Genomic DNA, 26,355 nt, shown 5'->3' with positions numbered 1-26,355 from the left:
TGAAATTTTACTAAATAAGTCTCATATTTCTGAGGAAACTATAAACTGTCACTGGCAGCATAATTTTGTTATGACGATGGTTTGTGAGTATTCCATGACTTTACATTAAATAACACTCAATGTAGATCTATACTGAGATAGAGCATGTTTCGTCATCTTTATTTCTTCTTTTATTGTAAAAATGATGGCCAATTTGACTGAAGCTTGAAGATGACTGGCAAGTGTTGTGCGGAGCGATGCGGAGGACCTTAATGTGATTGACACATACTCAGGCCTATCGTTTAGAAGAGCGTCGGAAGGTGGGGCGGTATCAGTGTTGAGGAACCGCACACAGTGGAGCACACGCTGCAACTCAGTTGTTTGAATTATGGCACCCACAGGTGAGTAACAAGGGATTTATGTACATTTTTTCTGACCATTCTGTTACATGAACTTTAAACCGTAAAAGAGTAACACCGCAAATTGTGGCTATTATACCGACCTGTGTCACAGTGGGTTAGACAACTTTCAGGCTAACCCCTGTGAATGGTCTAGGCTAGCGGGCTAGCATGGCTAAGGTTGTACGGCTAGCTAATCAGTTGGCTAACTGTTTGCGCAACCGGAGCGATGTCGTGCGGTGTAAATGTTTGCCCCATCACTGGGTTTCTACAAGCTCCGTGGATGTATACTATGTCAACCTTCGATGTATCATTTGTTTTGCTTGTATCTTGGTTCTTGTTTTGCGAAATGTATGTGGTACTGTCAGCTAACGGCAGCCTTTCATTAACCCATTCATTCATTCACAGGACGGTGTTAATTGTGTTGGTGGCTAACGTCAGCTAACTGAAATGCTTTGTCACAGCTAGTTATGTAGCTATTGTTCACAACACACATTATTTGTATTTCGTTGGTCGGAGGGAGTCCACGGCCAGCGTTGGCAAATGTAGTAAATCTGTGCCTGTCTGACAGTCCGCAGTTTTGCCATTCTAGCTCGACTTAACAATCCAAACATTAGCTTTTGTTCAACTAACCCGGGTGACACCAATTTACAGTATTACACTAGCGTTGGTAATATTGATTACATTTCAATATTTCTCTCCTACGGTTTCTGTGTGTTAAATGTGCACTTTGTATCCCCGTGGGTGTATGACGTGTGCAAAATGACCATTATAGACAAAGTAGGTATCAGAAATAGTTAGTTGTGTGTAGGAAACTCAGTTAGTGCTAAGATATTTGGATTAGACTCCTCAACTATTTTCCTTTGTTAACTCCCTGATCACCTGGTATTTCATGCCCTGGCACGCAGGCACAGTTTATGTTTCTTTCTTGACTAATTAGCATTAAACCCTGTAGTTTTCTCCTGGATGTAGAAACAGGCTCCCCCCTGTTCTTATTCATATATCTTAAGCTTATACATGTATCCCTTTCCCTGCGTTTATACATGTATCCCTTTCCCTGCGTTTAAACATGTATCCCTTTCCCTGCGTTTCCAGGAGAAGTGGTGTTTGGAACGCAGACTCGTGTCTGTGCAGACAACCGTCTGCGCTGGGACCTGACCCCGGAGCAGATTCACCAGCTGTCCGACGAGCTCATCGCTAAGACCAAGCAGGTGTACGACACCGTGGGCTCCCTGGACCTGGACAAGGTGACCTATGAGAACACCCTGAAGGCGCTCGCTGATGTGGAGGTGGACTACACAGGTGAGTAGAGAGGAGGGGCGTCCAATAACGAGGGGACGCTCAATATCAAGGGGACGCTCAATAACACACCACTTGTCAAAAAACACCAAGTGCACAATATCAAATACAGATGAACTTCAGTTTGACTCCAAATCTTGTGCCAGGACTTCTGAACTGATGTTGAACTGTACATTGCCACTCTCAGATATTGCACTGGCTGCATTACACCATAAATTGCATCATAAAAAGTACAGCTCTATAAAGTCAGGTATATATTTGTCTGAAGACTTCCTCTGTGAACTATGCACTGCATTATATTGGGTGATTATTTTTTTTTACCAAATGATCTGGAAGGCACACTGAAGCCTGTGTGTGTAGTAGTAGGTGGATGCTGGCAGATGGCGAAAACAAACCTCTCGTGGTGTAATCCGTCCAGCCCACTACAACCAAACTTAGCATTTACTCTGCGGCTATTGTAAGCGGCACAGAAAATCTGAGTCAGCTGAAATTCCGTATGCAATGGTATAGACTGTTCAGCAGTTTTCTACATAAAGGCTAGCTTACCCACATGCGCCTGACAATGGCATTGTTCCGCAGGTGAAGCAGAGCCAGAGAGAGTAAGGGTGTGTGTGTGTGTGTGTGTGTGTGTGTGTGCTCGTGCTCACTGGAACACCTTTCTGCTCTCAGAAACCACACCATATTCATATAGTGCACACATTAATTTGTTTGATTGTAGGACCCAGGGATTTGGGACAAATGGGTTCCCCTTTCACTGGCATAACAGCAAGCAGCATTTGAAAAAGAGCCGTGTGACATAACAGCAAGCAGCATTTGAAAAAGAGCATTGTGGTGTGACATAACAGCAAGCAGCATTTGAAAAAGAGCATTGTGGTATAACAGCAAGCAGCATTTGAAAAAGAGCATTGTTTGATGGCCCTAAAAGGTGTGACTGATGCTCATCCCCAGTCCAGCGCAACATGTTGGACTTCCCGCAGCATGTGTCCCCCTCCAAGGAGGTGCGCACGGCCAGCACGGAAGCCGATAAGAAGCTGTCCGAGTTCGACGTGGAGATGAGCATGAGGGAGGACGTGTACCAACGCATCGTTACCCTGGAGGTCAGAACACACACACAGACACACACACACACACACTTACATCCACATCTTCTCCGCCTGGAGGTCAGAACACACACACCGTACACAGACACACACACACACACACACACACCCACATCTTCTCCGCCTGGAGGTCAGAACACACACACCGTACATAGAGGTCGGACACACACACACACACTTACATCCACATCTTCTCCGCCTGGAGGTCAGAACACACACACCGTACACAGACACACACACACACACACTTACATCCACATCTTCTCCGCCTGGAGGTCAGAACACACACACCGTACACAGACACACACACACACACACTTACATCCACATCTTCTCCGCCATGGAGGTCAGAAACACACACACTGGAACACACAGATTACACACACACACACACACACACACACACATCCACATCTTCTCCGCCTGGAGGTCAGAACACACACACACACACACACACACACACACACACTCTTACATCCACATCTTCTCCGCCTGGAGGTCAGGAACACACGCCGGGAGGTTACACAGACACACACACACACACACTTACATCCACATCTTCTCCCTGGAGGTCAGAACACACACACCGTACACAGGACACACACACACACTTACATCCACATCTTCTCCGCCTGGAGGTCAGAACACACACACACACACACACTTACATCCACATCTTCTCCGCCTGGAGGTCAGAACACACACACCGTACACAGACACACACACACACACATCTTTTCTACACACCACATCACACACACACACACCCATCCACATCTTCTGGACTGGGTCAGGAACACACACACACACACACTTACATCCACATCTTCTCCGCCTGGAGGTCAGAACACACACACACACACACACACTTACATCCACATCTTCTCCGCCTGGAGGTCAGAACACACACACACACACACACTTACATCCACATCTTCTCCGCCTGGAGGTCAAACACACACACCGTACACAGACACACACACACACACTTACATCCACATCTTCTCCGCCTGGAGGTCAGAACACACACACCGTACACAGACACACACACACACACACTTACATCCACATCTTCTCCGCCTGGAGGTCAGAACACACACACCGTACACAGACACACACACACACACACTTACATCCACATCTTCTCCGCCTGGAGGTCAGAACACACACACCGTACACAGACACACACACACACACACTTACATCCACATCTTCTCCGCCTGGAGGTCAGAACACACACACACACACACACTTACATCCACATCTTCTCCGCCTGGAGGTCAGAACACACACACACACACACACTTACATCCACATCTTCTCCGCCTGGAGGTCAGAACACACACACACACACACTTACATCCACATCTTCTCCGCCTGGAGGTCAGAACACACACACCGTACACAGACACACACACACACACACTTACATCCACATCTTCTCCGCCTGGAGGTCAGAACACACACACCGTACACAGACACACACACACACACACACACCCGCTTACGTCCACATGAGTATATTTACTCTTTTGATCCCGTGAGGGAAATTTGGTCCCAATCCGTGAATTAGTGAAACACACTCAGCACACAGTGTACACACAGTGAGGTGAAGCACACACTAACCCGGAGCAGTGAGCTGCCTGCACGTTTCCCCAATAAACTGGGCCATATATTATACACACACACACACACACATATGTATACATGTGTGTGTGTGTTAACAGCAAGTTTGGTCATACCACCAGTAAACTGGTATAACCAGACCCAAATTAACATTTGACATGTTTCCAATAGGCACAAAAAAGGTATGCATATCATCATCAGAAATTCAGAATGTGCTGCTTAGGAACCACACCTGTGAACATTCTATAGGTGCCATCGTTAGAAGTGTGTGTTGTGAAGTGGCATATCACCTTTCTGGAAGTGTTTCCACAGCTTCCCTTAGCTTGATAGTTGGCCAGGTTTCAAATTGAACTGGAAGAATATTTATCAGTATATTTGGTATTTATCAATGTATTTTGTATTTAAATGAATTCTATTGATTTGTATCCACCTGTATACCTGTAATTCTATTGGTATGTATCCACCTGTATACCTGTAATTCTATTGGTTTGTATCCACCTGTCCATCCCAGAGGAAACTGGAGGACGGAGACGCGCTGACCACAGAAGGGAAGCGCTACATCGAGAGACTGATGAAGCTGGGCCGAAGGAACGGCCTGCACCTGCCCAAAGAGACCCAGGACGTGAGTCAGGAACACAAACAAACACGACCACAACACAAACAAACAGATCAACACCAGCACCATGTCTCCATGACTAAACGGTCTGGTGGCCAAACTTTTGACAGGAGATCAAAGCCATCAAGAAAAAGCTGAGTAACCTGTGCATCGACTTCAACAAACACCTGAACGAGGACACCACCAGCCTGCCCTTCAGTCGTGATGAGCTGGGTAAACACTGACCTCAGCACAGTCTCACTCTAGTCTCACAGCTCTGCTGACCTCAGCGCAGTCTCACTCTAGTCCCACAGCTCTGCTGCAGTATTTGTTTTGGCTGTGTGTGTGTTTGCATGCTAATTCTAGTTATGTAGAACTATAATATGGATTTAACTCCCTTGACTGTAAATAATACACAAATTACGTTTCTAATAGTGAATGTTTAGTTTGAATAGTGACTAATACATTTTACACGGCACGCAATATATATGTGATTAAAAACAATTGATCAACACAGACAATAAGCGCAGGGATGTTTGGAACAGGTGCAGCTGTTTGTCATGCTGTTTATATGCTGTAACTGCTTCTGTGACTGGTGCACATGTGTAGTCTGAACCTGAGACGGTGTGGTAATAATGATGAGCAGGAAGTGTATCGGGCCTCAGTGTGTGACGGGGAAACTGTGTCCCCGCAGGCGGTCTGCCGGAGGACTTCCTGAACTCGCTGGAGAAGGACTCTGACGGGAAGCTGAAGATCACGCTCAAGTACCCCCATTACTTCCCCACCATGAAGAAGTGTCACGTGCCCGACACACGCAAGAGGCTGGAGGAGGCCTTCAACTCCCGCTGCAAGGAGGCAAGCACACACACACACACGCACGCAAGAGGCTGGAGGAGGCCTTCAACTCCCGCTGCAAGGAGGCAAGCACACACACACACGCACGCACACGCAAGTGGCTGGAGGAGGCCTTCAACTCCCGCTGCAAGGAGGCAAACACACACACACATTTATATTTACTGATATGCTGTACCAATGGCATTGCGAGGAGACAAGAACAAACGACACACCTACTTTTACACACGATTGTCATAGTTTTTTTTTTATTTATTTTTTTATCAACAGCGAACCTTTCAGTTGTAGCCAGAGGTCATCATCACATTCCAAAGGCAGCTTATCTCTAACTAAGAGTCATACTCACCTGTGCCATGGCAGTGCAATGCCATGTGATAACCAGAGTTGATGCTGTTGGCTGTCCATGGTACTCCAAAGGGACACTACTTCAGAATCAACTGAATAACTATTTGTTTTTCTTTCTTAATGTATTTATTTCTCCCTCTCCCTCTCTCTCTCGCTCGCTCTCTCTCTCTCTCTCTCTCTCTCTCTCTCTCTCCCCCCCCTCTCTCTCTCTAACAGGAGAACTCTGCCATCTTGAAGGAGCTGGTCCAGCTGCGAGCCCAGAAGAGCGCCCTGCTGGGGTTCAGCACCCATGCGGACTTCGTTCTGGAGATGAACATGGCCAAGTCCTCCAAGAAGGTGGCCACCTTCCTCGGTCAGTTTGCACAAACACACTCAGACACTTTCACACTCTACTACTCACACTAACTGTAGTAACCGAGTGGTGTAACTTTTAGTGAAACCACGCACAGACAAGGAAAACAGTTTAGGCACTTTTACTGGACTTCACTTAACTGCAGCCAAACATGATACACGGGGGAAACGATACACACAAATAAGGTTCCTAGGGGAAAACAGCCCTCTTACTAGGCCTACACATTTCACTATGCAACACTAACATTTTCACACTCACGTTCACCTACATTAAGGCCGATATTCTGTAAGCAGAATAATTAGGCTTTAAATAACATATGATCTCGCCCATGCTTTACTTGCCGCATGAACAACACACTCGTATAAAGTGATATTAAAAATGGCCTTGCATGCTACGCAAAGGTTTGAAATAATGTTGATGTAAAAAAATGTATCGCAGATATTAGAACCAGTGAGGGCAGAAGTGCAGCTGTGTGGTGTGTTGGGTTTACAGTAGAACCAGTGAGGGCAGAAGTGCAGCTGTGTGGTGTGTTGGGTTTACAGTAGAACCAGTGAGGGCAGAAGTGCAGCTGTGTGGTGTGTTGGGTTTAGAACCAGTGAGGGCAGAAGTGCAGCTGTGTGGTGTGTTGGGTTTACAGTAGAACCAGTGAGGGCAGAAGTGCAGCTGTGTGGTGTGTTGGGTTTACAGTAGAACCAGTGAGGGCAGAAGTGCAGTTGTGTGGTGTGTTGGGTCTGCTTGCTGCTCGGGGGGTTGGCTTGACTCCTGCAGCTGAGGTCTGGGGTTTACGTGCATCACTAGCACATGGGCCCTATTGCCAGATGATGCTTCACAACTTCCTTTACTGATGCTGCCCATGACTCAAATGGTCATGTTTAGTGTGTGTGTGTTTGTGTTTGTGTTTGTGAGAGAGAGAACAATCAAGGCACCTCACACATTTTTTATGTGAGGAGAAGCAGTTGGTCATCCTGAAGCTGATTTTGTTTGTGTGTGTGTGTGTGTGTAGAGGAGCTGGCGCGTAAGCTGAAGCCGCTGGGCGAGGAGGAGCGGTCAGTCATCCTGAAGCTGAAGGAGCAAGAGTGTGTGAAGCGCGGTCTACCCTTCAGCGGGGAGCTGCACGCGTGGGACACACGCTACTACATGACCCAGGTGGAGGAGACGCAGTATGCCGTGGACCAGAACACGCTCAAGGAGTACTTCCCCATGGAGGTGGTCACCCGCGGCCTGCTGGACATCTACCAGGAGCTGCTGGACCTCACCTTCGAGCAGGTGGAGCGCGCCCCAGTCTGGCACGATGACGTCACGCTGTATTGCGTCAAGGACCGCAGCAGTGGACAGGTGGTCGGACAGTTCTACCTGGACCTCTTTCCCAGGTGAGGGTGTGTTTCACCTTAATTGATGCTGTCTGAAATGATATGTTGTACTAAAGTGTAAATACTTAAAGGATAATTCCGGTATTTAGCACCGAGTCCTTTTTCTGGTTTGTCTTGGATGAGCTAGAGTGGTAGACACAGAAATGTTGACGTTGGGTCCTGTCTCGACTTTTTGACTCGTTTTGAGTAACCTTTGACTGCTTCAGAATGGCTTGCTATGGGCATGCACAAACATGTCCTTAAAAAAGTCTCGTTTTGAGTAACCTTTGACTGCTTCAGAATGGCTTGCTATGGGCATGCACAAACATGTCCTTAAAACAACCTTTAACAACCCTTAACGTTCGTTTTCAAAACTGCAACTCAGAGTAGGTAGTGATGTTCGTTGATGTTCCAAAACAAGTAGCGTATCGAAATACAGTTTCTGTCGTGTTTTATTTGGCATTTTGGAAAATCCTATTGATTTCTGTTGGAAGACTCATTGCTCTTTGATATTACTGCGCTACCGGAAGCGGAAAGTGGGGCTGTTTACATTCGGTTTTAGTTTTTCCGCAAGACCTTTTTTTACTGTTTATGCTTCAGACTCAAATATCGAGCGGAAGTTTATACGCGGTTGTGAGGTATCTGAAAAAATAGTTCCACAATAGCAAATAACCTGATTGAAATCATACATTGTGCCGATATATTTGTTTTTAATAATCAACGAACACCACTAACCACTCGGTGAGTTGCACAATTTTGAAAATGAACGTTAAGGGTTGTTTTAAGGACATGTTTGTGCATGCCCATTGCCAGCCACTCTGAAGCAGTCAAAGGCGATTCAAAACGAGTAAAAAAGTCGAGACAGGACTCGTCAAAATTTGTCCACCACTCTAGTTCATCCAAAACAAACCAGAAAAGGGATTCAAAGTGCTAAATACCGGAATTATCCTTTAAGGGCACCAGAATAGACATTGAGCTGTTTTGCTGCTGCTGCTGTTGTTGTTATTGTACTGTTGCTGTTGTTGTTGTAGTACCAGTGTTTCCCATACATTGACTTATTTGTGGCGGCCCGCCACAATATCAACATTGACCACCACACAATGATTTTCCATGTTGTACTATTTCAATTGGATGGAATTCTTTCATTGTAGAGCTATGTGCACCTTTGTAAAGCCTCTCCTTGTTTCTCTGTCTCTCAACGAACCTACATGCATGTTTAAAGACAACATTAACAATCCTGCAAGGCATAGAAGACGACTAGAAGGCTAAACTCTGCTTAAATCTGGTTAGCATCATAACCCCGCTGCGCTAATTTGTTAAAAACTTTTGCATTCAAGTTAATTCTGCAAACCTACCACCACAAATAGAATTAAATTCTGTGGGAAACACTGTTGTACTGCTGTTGGTGTTGTTGTTGTACTGCTATTGAACTGTTATGTTTTTGAGACCAGCTTCCTTGGCTATTGAAATTTATTGTGATTCCTTATTTTGTTACATTACAAATACAAGGCTTATTGTGATTTCCCACTGTATTAACAGTGTGTGTTTCTGCATCTTGTGTTTGTGTGTGTGTGTGTGCCCACCCGTAGGGAGGGTAAGTACGGCCACGCGGCGTGTTTCGGCCTGCAGCCGGGCTGTCTGTTGCCGGACGGCTCGCGTCAGATGGCCGTGGCCGCCATGGTGGCCAACTTCAGCAAGCCCACGGCCGACGCCCCCTCCCTGCTGCAGCACGACGAGGTGGAGACCTACTTCCACGAGTTCGGCCACGTCATGCACCAGCTCTGCGCTCAGGTACACACACACACACACACACACACACACACACACACACACACACTCAGTACCCAACACACTCACTTAGGTACCCAACACACTCACCTACACACTTACGCACATACCCTACAGGGCTCTACACTAACATTTGTTTTCAGGAGCACTTGTGCGCCCAAGTCAAAAAATTTAGGATCACAGACAAAAATTTGGGAGCATAGTCAGTTCTGTACTTAACTTACACATAATCTAACATTATACTGCAGCTAACACTTAAACATGCCAGTGCACCAATTACGAATATTAAGAATGACTGACAACATTTAGGCTAAAGATCAGTGCCTACTTTATTTTCAGTCTGTTCTATTTTCCTACATTTTGTTAATGTAAAATAATATAATACATTGCCATATTTGCATTTAGCCTGTATATCAAGTATCCTGCCAAATGTAGGCTAATTTATTTATTTGTGAATCCATCTGTAGCTAATCCAAATATGCCCATGGTGACCTATCTGACTGCATACTGCCTAATAAGACTACTACTACTAAAACAGTCCATTTTCTCTTCCACAAAACCCAACATAGGCTAATCAAGGATCTATGTTTTATACTTTTAGTTTTTATTTGAAATATCTGCATTGATGGGGGCAGTAGGCTAACGTTAGGTCTACTTTCGTTTTGCACTTCAGCTTGTATTCGGTGTAAACAAACATACATGCGTAGAAGCCTGGAGTTGTCAGTAGCGTTCTACCTTTGAATAAAATGGGAGTATTACGGGAGGGTACTTTTGTGCCGGTTCGTTCGCTACAGCTATATTTTGCATATTGCAGCCAATACGTCAATGTATAGGATAAGTATATATACTTTTTTGATCCCGTGTGTGTCGAACCGGCAACCCTCCGGTTCCAAGTCCAGAGTGCTAACCAGTGGGCCACGGCTGCCCCATGTTGGGCATGTTAGGTTACCTTTCCTTCTCTCACTGCATTCTCAGAATCTCATCCTGTTCCTCCTATATCCAATGAATTCGATTGGATAGAAGAACTAATTTCTTCAATCTTTGCATCTTGGCTGGCTAGTCTAACTTTCCGCTTTTTTGCGGCTCTTGGATTTGATAGAGGCGACTACTAGCGAGTCAACGCGAAACTGCTAACGTTGATGGGAGGTGTAGTTTTTATGCTGCATTCGTGACGTGATTCTGTGGTTTGCACCAGTAATGTTTCTCGATGTTGCGGTGTATTTTGTAGACAAATATTGACATGGTTAGAAGTCATTCGCACCAGTGCGCGTAAATATTTTTTTGCACTCGCACGGCATCATTTTTACTCGCATGTGCAAGTGAAATGGGCGCACTGTAGAGCCCTGCCCTATAACCTTACTTCACACACACACACACATATATATATATATATATATTACATACACACTTACGCACATACCCTATAACCTTACTCACTTACGCGCACACACGCACATACACACTCAGTACCCAACACACTCACGCACAAACTTGCGCACATACACTATAACCTTACTCACTTACACACACACGTACACACTTGCGCACATACCCTATAACCTTACTCACTTACACAGTGAAGTAAATGTTCATATGATAACATGCATTTTGCAGATGCACTGTAAACAGGTTTCATATGCAGATGCATGTATCTAATAAATTGATGCACTGTAAACAGGTTTCATATGCAAATGCATGTATCTAATAAATTGTTGGTCATGCTGAGGTGGTAAATGGCTGTAGATTTGCCGTTGTGTCTCTGGTTAGACTTCTGTTTGACAGTCAGATATTGAATCCACACCCCTGGTATGAATTCACAGTAAAAGCCTGTTAGCGAGTGTGTGTGTGTGTGTGTGTGTGTGCTGAGTGTGTGATCTGTGTGTGTGTGCTGCAGGCGGACTACGCCATGTTCAGTGGGACGCACGTGGAGCGTGACTTTGTGGAGGCTCCGTCCCAGATGCTGGAGAACTGGGTGTGGGAGCGCGAGCCGTTACTGCGCATGTCCAAGCACTACAAGACCAGCGCCGCCATCCCCGACGAGCTGCTTGACAAACTCATCAAGTCGCGCCTCGCCAACACCGGTACCATACCCACACATATATATATACACACACACACACACTTATGATGGTAGAAGGGATGCAAGTTCATCTAACACCATATAATTTGAAGTAATTTAGTATTTCCATCGAGCAGCTAGTTCACTCAGTTTATGTGCACTTTGGGAAGTGAGAATATGTTGGAAGAAAATAAAACGGAAATTTAACGGAGCGAAAACTCCCTGTAAATGTGCGTTGCATGGAAAGTCCTGTGCTGTGATCTGAGCATGCTAATGGACACGCCTAACAACTTTGACTAGATTTGGGAAAGATTCTTGAAAGATGGTAATCTTTTAACTAATGCCCCCCATTCAAGCTTTACTCAAAAGAATCTTTCCCAAATCTTGTCCAAGTTGTTAAGTTTCAGGAGGCCGTTAGTTGCCTGAAATCATGAGAGTTGTGCTGGAGTCACGCTGTGCTGGGACTCGATGACTCGTCTTTAGATGTGAGAGGGTCTGAGACTGTAGTCTTTCAATTTTTTTTTCCAAAATCTTTGCAAAGTGTGTCAGTGTAAAGAGGGCTTAAGCTGACTGTGACTTCCTCCTGTGTGTGTGTGTGTGTGTGTGTCCTCTCTGCAGGCCTGTTCAACCTGCGGCAGATCGTCCTGGCCAAGGTGGACCAGTGTCTGCACACCAAGTGTGGCGTGGACCCCGCTGAAGAGTACGCCAGGCTGTGCCAGGAGATCCTGGGTGTGCCCGCCTCATCCGGTAAGACCCTCACGCCACCTCGCCAGTTTAGACCCCCACCTCTCCACCTCCACACTCCTAGTTCTGCTCTGTGCTTGGTTGAGATCTGATGGTTTAGATGTTGGTTGGTTGAGATCTGATGGTTTAGATGTTGATTGGCTGTGATGTTTGGCTGAGAATTGCCTGCTCTCCTTCCTCAGGTACCAACATGCCCGCTACGTTCGGCCACCTGGCAGGAGGGTACGACGCCCAATACTACGGGTACCTGTGGAGCGAGGTGTTCTCCATGGACATGTTCTATGCCCGCTTCAAGCAGGAGGGCATCATGAACCCAAAGGTAATGATCTCCTCTCCTCTGCGTTTCACACATCTTTTAAGCGTTCGAGTGTCTGCTGGTGAATTAAACGTGTGTGTGTGTGTGGCCGCAGGTGGGTCTGGACTACAGGAAGTGTATCCTGCGGCCAGGTGGCTCTGAGGATGCCACGGAGATGCTGAAGAAGTTCCTGGGTCGCGAGCCCAAGCAGGAAGCGTTCCTCTTGAGCAAAGGACTAACGGTGGAGGTGGAGGCCAGCACCCCCTGTGCCTGTTGACCACACACACCTCCCCCTCCACCCCCGGCTCGGGAGAGACCAGCCCACGCGGCGCCACAGACTTTTCACCTTGTTTTCTAAACAAATAAACAAATCGGCGAACAAGCGAAATTTATCTCGACCTCAGCCGTGTGTCGACCCTCCTCTCGTACGGCTCCAGTGTTCCTTTCTTTTTTTCAGGCAGTTTGGAAAAGTTGTTTTAAAATGTGCTGTTGTATTCAATACAGGTCAGAAATTACAAAAAAAGAAACAAAATAAAAAATGTTGTGGCTCCTTAATTATTTTATCAGATGTTTCACAGTAAATAATAAAGTTGCATCATCCTCTATGTCTGTGCCGCATTTATTTTGATCGAGTTGTCTTATTTATTTTGAACGAGTTGTTTTAGTTTTGTCACAACATTTCACTTCTCAAGAACCACAGTGAGTGCAGCACGGAACATATAACAGGAACAGCAGAACCACAGTGAGTGCAGCACGGAACAGCAGAACAGGAACAGCAGAACCACAGTGAGTGCAGCACGGAACATACAACAGGAACAGCAGAACCACAGTGAGTGCAGCACGGAACAGCAGAACCACAGTGAGTGCAGCACGGAACATACAACAGGAACAGTAGAACCACAGTGAGTGCAGCACGGGACATACAACAGGGACAGCTGTGTGGTCACAAATGCAGCATCAAGTCAAACAAAACACACTAAACTAAAACAGTGAAGTCAAATGTTTAGAGGGTTAATGGCTTATCTACACCTGACTCTTCTGGAGTTTCCTGAAATGGTTGTACAACCTCTGAGGTAACTGGAGAGAGAAGATAAAAATGAGACTTTATCATTTAATCGTGGAAGCTGTTCAATGTCCCTCTCGGTGAAACCCACCCCTGATCAGCTGCTGTCTCCATGAGCTCTGACTGGTGTTTAGCAGGGACTTTTGTACACGCAGGTTTTGCTGCTGTTTTGCCTGTCTGCCTTTAGCTGGTCTCTGATCCAATACTGTACACATATGTGTCTGTCTCTCTAGCTAGTCTCTGATCTGAGGACATTGTGTAGAGATGTTGTCTGTCTCTCTAGCTAGTCTCTGATCTGAGGACATTGTGTAGAGATGTTGTCTGTCTCTCTAGCTAGTCTCTGATCTGAGGACATCATGTAGAGATGTTGTCTGTTTTTCAGTCGCTCCCCCAGCAGATGAGTGCTTTGCAGCAGTGTTGCCAGTCTGTGCCTGAGGCTGTTTCTCAGCCTGCGCTTCATTAAGTTCCACAGCGAACCTGTGCCCAGAGACCCAGGAGAAAGCCAGCTCCGGGAATATTGTGACAAAAACAGTCCAAGGGTGACATGCAGAAACAGATACACATGGGCCCACACAGGAGTGTGCAGGAGTTTCAGTGTGGCAAAGAAACAAGCCAATCAGAAGAGGCAGTAGAATGATTGTGATGTACGTCGGTTCCCCTTATAGGCATTTTGGAACACAGTATTGTAACTGATGGGGGGGGGCACATTATGGGCATCTTATTTCTGATGGGGAGTAACAGAAAAATCCATACTGAGATACATTCAGAAGTTTCTGCTCCTGATATGTTCTTGTGACACCAAATATTGATATATTTTTTCAGATTTAAGGCAACAAAAAAGAAATGTATTGACAGAACCATTCTGGTTTTCCAGAGAATAACTTACATCTCTATGGCTGGGGTGGACTCAAAGCACTGCTGGACATTGTCATCTCTCCTGCAGTAAAGTGAATATCTTATTTGCATAAAATCCCCACCTATAATACACAAACGCTTAGGTTGTGCACTTTGGTTAACCCTTAAAGGAGTACCGTCGAATGTTGAGAAATGAACGTTCTAAAGAATATCTGGGTTCATTGAATACAACATAGAATTTTAGAACCTTCAATTGTTGCGGAACTTAGAACGTTCAAAAACCTACACCTTTAAGGGTTAAGTTCAGAAGAAACTAATATTTTCACTTTGTGCCTCTATGAAGCCACTTGTGCTTTAACAAGCAAATTGCTGCTGTGATCAAGAACAGCTTTGACCAGCTCAGTCATCCATCGCTAAATTGAAACCCTCTCTGTCATTCAATGACCTGGATAAAGCAATTATCACATCTGGGACTCCCTCAAGCACTGACCTCTCACCTCTAGCTGGTCCAGAATGTGGCCGCAAGACTGACCGGATCCCTAAAACGGGAGCATATGACACCCCCATCCTACTTGGCAGATCTCATTCAGCACCACCCAGCCCCCAGGTCCTTTAGATCCTGCAGCTTGGCCCTCCTGCATGCTGCACGCACCAGACTCAGGCAGACAGGCGGTAGAGCTTTTGCTGTGGCTGCGCCACACCTATATAAATAAATATATAAGTATAAATACTCTTTTGATCCCGTGAGGGAAATTTGGTCTCTGCATTTATCCCAATCCGTGAATTAGTGAAACACACACAGCACACAGCGAGGTGAAAGACACACTAATCCCGATGCAGTGAGAGGTTAGGTGCCTTGCTTCAACCGTGCCTACTGGTCGGGGTTCGAACCGGCAACCCTCCGGTTACAAGTCTGAAGCGCTAAACAGTAGGCCATGGCTGCCCTATGAAATCAGCTGCTACCCTCCATCAGAGATGTTCCCTCCATCACTAGTTTTAAATGTAGGCTCTAGCACACCTCTTCTCCCTGGCTTTCCTTGCCCTTTTATGAGTATTACATCTGTATTCATGTATTGTCCTTTCATTGCACTATGTACGGCACTTTGGTCAGTGTAAACTGTATTTTAAATATGCCTTATAAATACATTTTACTTACTTGATTATTTTATGCTGTTAGCAAAAAATATCTTATTTTAGCACAGTGTGCATCCGTTCAGAAGCTGTTATCTTGTGATTAAATGGACTCTATTTGTGCGCCATAATTAGGGAGCACTCAGCTGTGTGTTGACCCAGGGGACGCGGCGCTTTCAGAGGCTGGGAACCAGTAAACACAGGTTGTCTTGGCGTGTTCTCCCTTGACGGGTGGAATGATGTAGTCGTAAAGAGCTCGGCAAAAACAGTCTTAATGTGCCGCTCCAGTGACACGCGGTGACACTTGGAAGACACCGGCAAGGCAGCATGGTGCCAGAGGTAACAGAAGGACCGCAGCTCTGAGTGAGTGGAAGGGACGCAGCTCTGAGTGAGTGGAAGGACTGAAGATCTGAGGTAGGCATTTCTTTGCTACATTAATTGAGCTTTCATGGCATATAAATAAATTACACAAGATACCATACTGTACACCTAAGTGTTTAATTGACATTTGAACCATATACTGTTGTGCCTAAACAAGAGTGCCTGAAGTAGATTACTTATAATGAGAACATTTGGTTGGTTTGTGTGTGTGTGTGTGTGTGTGTGTGTGTCAGTTGATAGAAGCTGCACAGGAGTGGCCAGAGGCATCAAGCACTGGGGGGAATCTGTGTGTGGTCTGTGCTGTCGGTGCTGCTGCATTTGTCTGTGTTGCGCTCAGATCATGAGTGTGAAGGCTCTAAGAGCGGCAGTGGGGATGGACGCGCTGAGGGGACACACCTGGTCAGGCCCCCCCTCTCCCTCCAGCGTGGTGCGCGTCTACCTCAGCTCCACCTGCTCAGGTAACCTGGAGCCACCGAGTCTCAGTCGGACTCCTCCACTCTCACTCCTCCACTCCTCCACTCTCACTCCTCCACTCTCACTCCTCCACTCCCCCACTCTCACTCCTCCACTCCCCTCCTCCACTCCTCCACTCTCACTCCTCCACTCCTCCACTCTCACTCCTCCACTCTCCCACTCTCACTCCCTGTCACTCTCAGGTCACATCTACTGCCAGTAATTTGTAACTGTTGTAAAGATGTAACTTGAGCTCTTGTTCACAAAGAAGCAACAGTTCAGCAACATTATGTTTCAAACTGTGTGAATCATATTTCAGTCTTGATATCATCTAGCATATCGTTCATATCTGGTTTCATTTGGGATTAACCCTTTCTTGGCACACATGTCTACAGATTATGGAATATTATGGAATATAAATTCCTATTCACAAACTTACATTTCAGCTCACTCACACAGTACTTTACTTTATTTGACTTTGAGTTTTTACTTTACTTTATATTTGAGGACACTTTTTATATTTTAATTTGTGATTCCCTGGTTTGCAGATATGATTGCAGAGAGAAATGCTCTATGGGAGAGAGCCTTTCCTGAGGTCCAGAGCTTCTGCCAGACCCTGGGCCTGACCTTAGAGGTGAGAGAATGTGTGTGTGTGTGTGTGTGTGTGTGTGTGTGTGTGTGTGTGTGTGTGTGTGTGTGTACCTTTGGTACCTATTTGTCCCAGGGCAGATGTTCTGACTGTGTGTGTGGGAGGTGCAGTGTGGGTGGGTGTGTGTGGGAGGTGCACTGTGTGTGTGTGTGGGAGGTGCACTGGGTGTGTGTCGGAGGTGCAGTGTGTGTGTGTGTGTGTGTGGGAGGTGCACTGTGTGTGTGTGGGAGGTGCACTGTGTGTGTGTGTGTGTGTGTGGGAGGTGCACTGTGTGTGTGTGTGTGTGTGGGAGGTGCACTGTGTGTGTGTGTGGGAGGTGCACTGGGTGTGTGTGGGAGGTGCACTGTGTGTGTGTGGGAGGTGCAGTGTGTGTGTGTGTGGGAGGTGCGCTGTATGTGTGTGTGGGAGGTGCAGTGTGTGTGTGTGTGGGAGGTGCAGTGTGGACATGTTAGATACCCATACTGCTGCATCAATCCACTGGTTGTTCTGCCAACATTTGATTTGTCACAATACTGCAACATATCGTGAAATGCTTTGTCTTCTTGCCTTGCCTTGTCCAATGCCTGAGCAGTGTGCTTTGTCTTCTTGCCTTGTCCAATGCCTGAGCAGTGTGCATTACATCAGATACATTTAAAATAAAGCAAATAAATAGAAGCTAGTAGGTAAGTAGACCATGATAAGAGAGTCAAATATATAGACCATGTCTCGTCATAAGTCATGAGTGGACCATCCATGTGTGTGTCAGGTGGTGGACTTGCGGTGGGGTGTGCGCGACATGGTGTCGGTGGATCACATGACTTCAGAGCTGAGTCTGGAGGAGATTCGCTGCTGCCAGAGGGACTCTGTGGGTCCTACCTTCATTGTGAGTCTGAACTACAGAACCTTCTAGAATTTCTCTGACCATGCCGTGGTAAACGTGATGTGTGCGACAGATGGTTCTCCTGATAGTTCTGACTGTTCTAACTGACTGACTGTTCTATTCAATTTATTGTGCTTATAGAGCGCCAAAACATTACACATGTATCATGGCGCTTTACAGAATGTAGGCAGTCAGAGAAAAAGGAAAGGAAGAATTGGAGATACATATAGGAAGAAACCTCGAGCAGATATGCATTTGTCTGTATACATGACAAATGCATATGAAAGTCAGGTGTAGAGAATAAGATATGGTGTTAAAAAGCACTTGAGCTGAAAGTTACAAGAGGTGGGGTGATTACGTATCTGGTTTGATTTGATTTGATTTTCTCAGATCATGTTGCCTCAGTCGCCCGGTCATGCCGTTTTGCACTCTACAACATACGGAAAATCAGGACCTACTTGACTCAAGATGCTACCCAACTTCTGGTTCAGGCAATCAGACATCCCAAGTCTCCCGGAAGTTCCGGGAGTCTCCCGTATTTTGATAACGGCTGATGATGCCCCCAAATTAGATAAAATCTCCCGTAATCTAGAGCGAGCGAGCAAGAGTGCGCACACGAGACCGAAACTTCAAATCGTGTGTGCATCTGTGTGTAGCGCACACACAACGGGGTTGGAGAGAAAGAGAGAGAGAGAAAGAGAGAGGTAGCTGCAGGGCTGCCAACTTTTCAAAAAACCTTGGAGTGAGATTTGGTGGGGCCAACCAAAATTTTGCTGCGGAAATTTTTGTTTGGCTCATTCAGCATTATTACCGTACAGTAAAAAAAAACGTACATCAGTGGTTCTCAGGTGTAGGGACCAGGGTCCCAGAGTTTAATTAACATTGGTATCAAAGGGATCTACTACTAGGACCTCGGCCTGAACCTGCATTCATCTGATGCTGTGTCATCCTAAGGGTGTTTTGTAAGAATTTAAGAAATGTTTGTATATTTTAACTTTTAAATGCATCAATCAGGTGCACTTTCAAAATAAATTCAGAGGTCAGACTTATTTTTATGGAAAGATTTGTGCTGTAGCCTAAACTATTTTGCACTTTTAACCATGCACACACAGGTGGAATAGTTATGGTGATATTGCAATAAGTTCACAACCACAAAACATAAATGCTACAATTCACAGTTCATAAATGCGTGTACATTTTGCAGAAGTGGTCATCTATGTTATTCAGCTAGTTCATTTAAGATAAGATATTGGTCATTGTGATGGCCATCTAGCCTATAGCCTACTGTACACGCTCTTCCTTTTTTTCAGGATGTACCCATATCTGGGAATGTATGATGTGAATGTTAGCATATGGCTTATGTCAGGCTTTATATCAATATTTGTGTCTCATTATTTGATTTTCTTCATATTTTTGCATTAATGTCACTAGGAAGCATGCCAATAGAAATATATTAATTTATCTGTTTAAGTGGGATTGGCTGGAACCTGACAATATAAGAACCATGATAGTGGGATAATCTATGGCTGAGCAATTTACAAAACTGTAATGTACTGACAAATAGTTTATATTAGAATACATTATAATTTCGCTCCAATGAGACTATGTAGAAATGTGTTGCAATTTCAAAACCGGATTACTCAGGAACCACTTATTGCACAGAGGCATGCTTTATATCCTCGTATTCGGTACCGTTTGCTGTTTATTGTGACATTGGGTTTTCCATGTGTTGTGTGAAGGGTTAGTGAAATATTTAACCGAGAGTAATGGCTGTGCTCTGTGTGCAAAATGCAAATATGCTTAGCCTAAATTGCATGTCAGTTCAATGTTAATTTTCTTTCATGAACCATTATCACAGCAACTTGGCGCTATCTTTGGAAAGCTTAGATTCCGCTCGTTCACCTGATGTGTGATATGTATAGGTTTAGTTTAGTTGAACCTCATCTGCCAGGTATTTGACCTACCAGGTTGACACTTCAGCGTGAAAAATACTCAATAACACTCAAAGCAAACCTGAAGCCGGGGAAATGTGGGGGAAATGCGCCTGGGACGGCTTCTGAAGTAGCATCGTAAATGAGAGAAAATTTAGAAAATTCCACAGACAGGGGGTGCTCTTGAACCCTCTCACCGTCTCTGAAAGCATAACTAGTCGATCAGTGGCTCAACAGGTAGATCTATAGATAAAACTCATTTTTCAGGCATCTGACCGACCGGACCGACCACTTCAGCGTGAGAAATCGGGGGTGTGGCGTGTGAGCGTGTGAAACTAATCAAATGTGTGTGTCTCACGGCCAATGTGTGAGAGTTGGCAGCTCTGTAGCTGTGTGCCTGTTCAAGACCGAGAGCATCCTGATTAGCCTGTTTCAGTTCAGTTCAGAAGGAACTCATGGCAGGGACAGAGTGCCCCCCAAAAAGAAACATTTAAGACCCATTTCACATCAGACTACACGAAAGTGTACCCTTGTCTAAGAGTTCAAAATAACGATAGTCTTGCATGCTGCACTGTTTGTAACAGTGACTTTAGCATTGTTAAATAATTGCAAAAGACATATTGAGGTGAGTTTAACAAGTGTCATTTCATGTGCATATTATTCAGGACTAGCCTACTAGATGGCTATTTGCCAAGGCTACATAAAGACCAAACTACCAAAATCTACATATTTTATTATCACAATTTCTAACTATAGGCCTTCCTTATTTGGTGTGTTGAGTAAGACAAATAATGTTTGGTGTGTTGAATGAGACAAATAATTAACAAACATGGGCTATTTATCACTATTTCAGTATCTAAGAAGGCTAAAGTATTTATTTATTTATTTATGGGGGTACCTCCCTGAAATGGCTTTTTGCAGGTTGGGATGTCTGGGCAATAGTCATCTCACGACTTGACTACTGCAACGCCCTCCTGACAGGTCTCCCAGCCTGCGCAGTGAAACCACTTCAGATGATCCAGAATGCGGCGGCACGCCTGGTCTACAACCAACCCAAAAGGGCACATGTTACCCCGCTGCTCATCCAGCTACACTGGCTACCTATGGCGGCCCGCATCAAATTCAAGGCTCTAACGCTTGCCTACAAAGTAGTCTCTGGTTCTGCTCCCACCTACTTGAATGCCCTCATATAGACATGGTCGCTACCTCCAGACCGCTCAGGCTCCTCAGGCTAAGCGGCGTCTAGCTCTACCACCAGTGCGCTCAGGCCAATCCAAACTTTTTTCATCTGTTGTTCCTCGTTGGTGGAACACACTGCCAGTTCCTACAAGAGCAGGGACATCCCTCTCCATTTTCAAAAAACTTCTGAAGACCCAGCTCTTTAGAGAACATCTCCTCTCATAGCAACACTTACAACAAGTCTTGCTGATCCTAGCACTCACCAGCCGTCTTAAACTGACCGCATTAACTGTTAAAAACAGCACTCACTGATGCACTTATTTTTACTGTACTCTAATGTTTTTTAAATTGTCCTAAAATTGTTAAGAATTGCTCTAAAACTTAAACTGTTTACCATGTTGTTAGTCGCTTTGGCTAAAAAAGCGTCAGCCAAATGTAATGTAATGTAATGTAATAATTCATTAATCCTGATTTAGTGACAGAAAGTTCAAATAGTCCAGCGTTGGATTTGTCCAAGGGAAGGGAGTTGTCAAGGGGCATGTGGTGGGTCGGCAGACAGGCCAGGAATCGGGCAGAATTGTCGTAGGCAGGTGATGGGTCACTAGGCTGTACGGGCCAGGAATCCAGATAGGGGGACAGTAATAGGGCAGTCGAGGATGGGACTTCAGGTGAGATGGGTGAGAGGAGGGCCAACACACGGATGGTTGATGACTGGTGATGATATACCTCACAAGTGAGGTACAGTAAGGGAGAAGAAAGAGAGATGTAGAGTGGGTTAGTATTACTGAAAATCAAAAGGGTTAATGTCAATAAGTAATTAGTGGTACTATATATTGTTACAGTATACCATAGTGAGAATAGGCAAGAGAGGGAGAGTTGAGAGAGAAGGGGAGAGGGGGCTTTAATGCGTGACACATGAAAAAGTCCATGACAGCACTATGCTATAGCAGCATAACTAAGGCATGGTGAGGGGTAGTCGGCACCAGCGCAGGTATGGTCAGTGACCACCATCGCACGTGTGACTGGGGTGCCAGTCACGCGAGGACTCAGCAGGGTGGTCCATTCCAAAAATCACTGAGGTGGGTGAAGTTCCACATCGCACCATACCTAACTATGGGAGGCAGTAAAGAGGTATGTTTTAAGTCTAGACTTAAAAATAGGGAGGGTGTCTGCTAGTCGAATTGAGGAAGGAAGATTATTCCAGAGGAGGGGTCTTGCTGATAGCTGAAAGCTCTACCTCCTACTGTAGTTTTGAAATTCTTGGAATTACAAGAAGGCCAGTATTCTGTGATCGTAGCGGTCTAGGTGGGTTATATGGGACTAGGAGATCTTTAATATATTCTGGTGCCTGGCCATTAATGGCTTTGTATGTTGGAAGTAATATTTTGAAGTCAATGCGACTTTTAACAGGCAGCTGTAAGCTCTTTAGACAGGTGTTATTGCAGCCAGCATACAGAGCGTTGCAATAATCAATCCTTGAGGTGACAAAAGCATGGATTAATTTCTCAGCGTCTGGTAAGGATAAAGACTTCCTTATCTTTGAAATGTTCCTTAAATGATAAAATGAAGTTTTGGTAATCTGTTTTATGTGATTACTTAGTGATAGGTCTTGGTCAATTGTAACTCCTAGATTTTTAACACTTGTGGATGAGGATAGTCGAAGATCAGTAAATGTAGCCTGTGATGAGGATAGGATATCTCTCATCTTTTTAGGACCTAAAACCATGGCTTCTGTTTTATCAGAGTTCAAAAGCAGGAAATTATTTGTCATCCATGTCTTTATGTCTCTTATACATGTGTCAAGTTTGGCTAACAGAGTCAATTCGTCAGGTTTTATGGAAAGGTATAGTTGTGTATCGTCTGCATAAGAATGAAATTTAATGCCATGTTTCCTAATTTCTGAGCCTAGAGGAAGCATATAGAAAGAAAATAACAGGGGCCCTAGTACTGAGCCTTGAGGCACTCCATATTTTACCATAGACGGTTTATTGTGAACCTGTACAAATTGTCTGCGGTTAGAAAGGTTTGATCTAAACCAAGCGAGTGCTGAGTCTTTAATGCCTATCGAATGTTCAAGCCTGTGGAGTAGTATATTGTGGTCTATGGTGTCAAAGGCAGCACTAAGGTCAAGGAGGACCAATATTGATATATGTCCATTATCGGCAGCGATGAGGAGGTCATTAAAAACTTTAACTAAGGCTGATTCAGTACTGGGGTGAGCTCTGAAACCAGACTGATATAATTATTGGATTTTATTCATATGCAAGAAGGTACCAATTTGTTTCAACACTAATTTTTTCTAGTATTTTTGACAAATAAGGGAGATTAGATATAGGCCTATAGTTGGCCAGGTTATTAGGGTCAAGGGTAGGCTTTTTGAGGGATGGCTTAATAACAGATAACTTAAACGACTTTAACTGTGGTACATGGCCTGATAGCAGTGAGTTATTTATAATCTGGAGCAAATCATTGTCCAAGAAAGGGAGAGCAGTCTTCAGAAGATGGGTAGGAATAGGATCTAGTAAACTAGTTGTAGATTTTGATGAAGAGATTGTGGAAGTGAGGTCTAATATGTCGATAGGTGTAAATTAATTCAACGTTGTTAGTCTCATCTGTGATTCAATTATATTTTAAGCTACCGTTCAGCAATGGAGTATATGAATATTTGGTGAGACTGATTGGTTATTAATCTTATCTCTAATTGTTTCAATTTTGTCAATGAAAAAAGTTCATGAAGTCATTACTGTTTAGGCAAATAGGGATAGATTCAGTTACTTCAGTGTGGCTCTTAGTCAGGCGGAGATTGTGGTGAAGAGAAATTTTGTATTGTTTTGTTTTCTTGATCAGCGAGGAATAGTAGGTTGACTTAGCCGTTGAGTGCTTTTTGTAGGTGATAAGGCTATCTTTCCATGCTTTCTGAAAAACTTCCAATTTGGTGAGTGCGCCATTTTTTGTTTCAAGTTCTGGCGCTGTTTGTTTGAGTGTTTTTTGTCTGTGTGGTATACCATGGAGCCACGCCCTACTTGTTTTCTTATTTCTCTTTTTGAGTGGTGCTACTGAGTCAAGGGTTGGCGTAATGAGTTCATCACATTATCAGTAAACAAATTCGACCACCGGCTGGATTAAGGAAAGGGCCTTCTGATAGGCCTACCACATGAGTCCGGAATGGGGCAAGCGTAAACAAAATTTTTTTCTAGAAAGTCTGCATTAGTTTTTTTCAGATAAGCCGCGGCTGTAGCTAAATTAGGTACTGCATGTTGTAATGTCATTGTAAAAGTAATTAGATGGTGTTCTAACGCTGAAAATGTTAAGATTGTAAGTGTACCTGTAAAGATTAGCAAACTGCTGGTTGAAGGATGGTTGATATCAACAAATCTTAGGGAACTACAGGGGATTTCATTTAAATCTGCTATTAGGCCAGTGGTGGGGCCTCACTAGTGGACAATGGAGACATGACAGGTGGGGCGCGATGAACAGGAGATACATACACACATAAACACAGGAGTCATAAACAGACCTACATATAAACACAGGAGTCATAAACAGGCCTACATATACACACAGGAGTCATAATCAGGCCTACATATAAATACACAGGAGTCATAATCAGGCCTACATATAAATACACAGGAGTCATAATCAGGCCTACATAGACATTAAAGCACCATCAAATCCAGGGGACTGAGAGCCAAACCAGAACCAAAATGCGAAAATAATATTTTAACGTTGCCATTTTGATGGGGTGATGCAGTCAGGTGGGGCTTGGAAATCCCTTCAGAGTGAGGAATGACACACACACACACACACACACACACACACACACACACACACACACACACTCATTCCAGAGTGAGGAATGTCAGAAAACGTTTGAAAACCACTGTATTAGGACAACGATATGCCAAAGGCAGTGACTGGACAAAACCTGTTTCTGAGAGACACCTGGAGTAGAGAGCATCACTGGAGTAGAGCATCACTGGAGTAGAGCATCACTGAATGCATCTCCGCAGCCGAGTACACCTGACCAGTGACCTTCCCTTGTGTGTGTTGGTGTTCTCCGCAGCCGAGTACACCTGACCAGTGACCTTCCCTTGTGTGTGTTGGTGTTCTCCGCAGGCCTTGTTGGGGAACCGCTACGGCCATCGTCCAATCCCACGCCTCATCCCCGAGCGAGAGTTTGAGCTGCTGGTTGGCAAGCTGTCCGACCTCGACGACATCAAGTTCCTCAACAAGTGGTTCTGGAGGGATGACAACGCGGTCCCGCCCACCTACGTCCTCCAGCCAATCAGCAGGCACTTCTCCCACTACGGGGACGCGGCGGCCGAGTGCGTGGAGCTGCGCGACCAGGACGCCCTCTCCTGGCAGTACACGGAAGCGCGGCTCCTGAGGCTGCTCCGCTGCGCCGCCCTGCAGGCGGAGAAATCGGGCCAGCTGACCCCAGAGCAGAAACACGCCTACTTCAAGTCTGGTAGGAGAACACACGCCTCTGGGCCTCTGGGCCAGCTCTAGGCCAGCTCAGCTGGGCTTCATCTGCATTAGAGTTCCTTTTGCACTCCATGTGAAAACACTGTGAACTATGAGATGACAGCCTACCTGTACACCAATAGTTATATAGTAGTAATAGCATAGTAATAGTGTAATATTAATAATAATAAAACTTAACTTTCATATTAAAGCAAGTGCTAATCAAAGACCCATTGAGTATTAAAGAGAAATCTAGAGAACAGTCTGTTGTCGCGTAGGTCTCCATACATTTCTACACTCTCAGCAGTGTCTTTCTAATGACCATAACGTTCCGGTGATGCCTAACCACCATAACGTTCTAATGCTAATGACCTAATGCCACCATAGCGTTCTGGTAATACCTAATGTTCTAATGATACCATAATACCTAATGACATAGCGTTCTTTTGGTAATACCTAATGACCATAGCGTTCTGGTGATACCTAATGACCATATAACGTTCGCCTAATTTTGGTAATACCTGAACATAGCGTTTTGACCTAATGACCATAACGTTCTGGTGATACCTAATGACCATAACGTTCTGGTGATACCTAATGACCATAACG

The 26,355-nt window shown here is 44.9% G+C and overlaps 2 protein-coding genes across 2 annotated transcripts in view; both read left to right on the top strand.

The window, feature by feature from the left end:
• The first annotated feature begins 276 nt into the window (after positions 1–276).
• Positions 277–13,386, top strand: thop1 (thimet oligopeptidase 1). The gene is made up of 13 exons (XM_048252011.1): positions 277–380; positions 1,473–1,679; positions 2,625–2,773; positions 4,914–5,024; positions 5,129–5,231; positions 5,692–5,852; positions 6,411–6,546; positions 7,550–7,916; positions 9,485–9,686; positions 11,578–11,764; positions 12,361–12,489; positions 12,669–12,805; positions 12,897–13,386. Exons 1-13 carry the CDS (start codon positions 368–370, stop codon positions 13,056–13,058), a joined length of 2,064 nt encoding a protein of 687 aa, XP_048107968.1. The 5' UTR covers positions 277–367; the 3' UTR covers positions 13,059–13,386.
• A 2,790-nt stretch (positions 13,387–16,176) lies between these two features.
• nwd1 (NACHT and WD repeat domain containing 1) overlaps positions 16,177–26,355 on the top strand; it is a 29,289-nt gene continuing 19,110 nt past the window's right edge. The window contains exons 1-5 of the mRNA XM_048252933.1: positions 16,177–16,244; positions 16,445–16,669; positions 17,213–17,298; positions 18,059–18,175; positions 25,399–25,750. Coding sequence (XP_048108890.1) covers positions 16,552–16,669; positions 17,213–17,298; positions 18,059–18,175; positions 25,399–25,750 — 673 coding nt within the window. The 5' untranslated portion in view covers positions 16,177–16,244; positions 16,445–16,551. The remainder of the gene's footprint in view (positions 16,245–16,444; positions 16,670–17,212; positions 17,299–18,058; positions 18,176–25,398; positions 25,751–26,355) is intronic.

The sequence above is a fragment of the Alosa alosa genome, chromosome 9 (genome assembly GCF_017589495.1).
Source record: "Alosa alosa isolate M-15738 ecotype Scorff River chromosome 9, AALO_Geno_1.1, whole genome shotgun sequence".
Lineage (NCBI taxonomy): Eukaryota > Metazoa > Chordata > Actinopteri > Clupeiformes > Clupeidae > Alosa > Alosa alosa.
The sequence above is the reverse complement of the archived record's forward strand: the minus strand, read 5'-3'. Positions and strand labels throughout refer to the sequence as shown.

What these genes read in the sequence shown, in the direction of transcription:
- thop1 (XM_048252011.1), top strand. An exon ending in TACCTGGACCTCTTTCCCAG is followed by an intron (nt 7,917 to 9,484) that starts GTGAGGGTGTGT and finishes GCCCACCCGTAG; the next exon opens with GGAGGGTAAGTACGGCCACG. An exon ending in TGCACCAGCTCTGCGCTCAG is followed by an intron (nt 9,687 to 11,577) that starts GTACACACACAC and finishes TGTGTGCTGCAG; the next exon opens with GCGGACTACGCCATGTTCAG.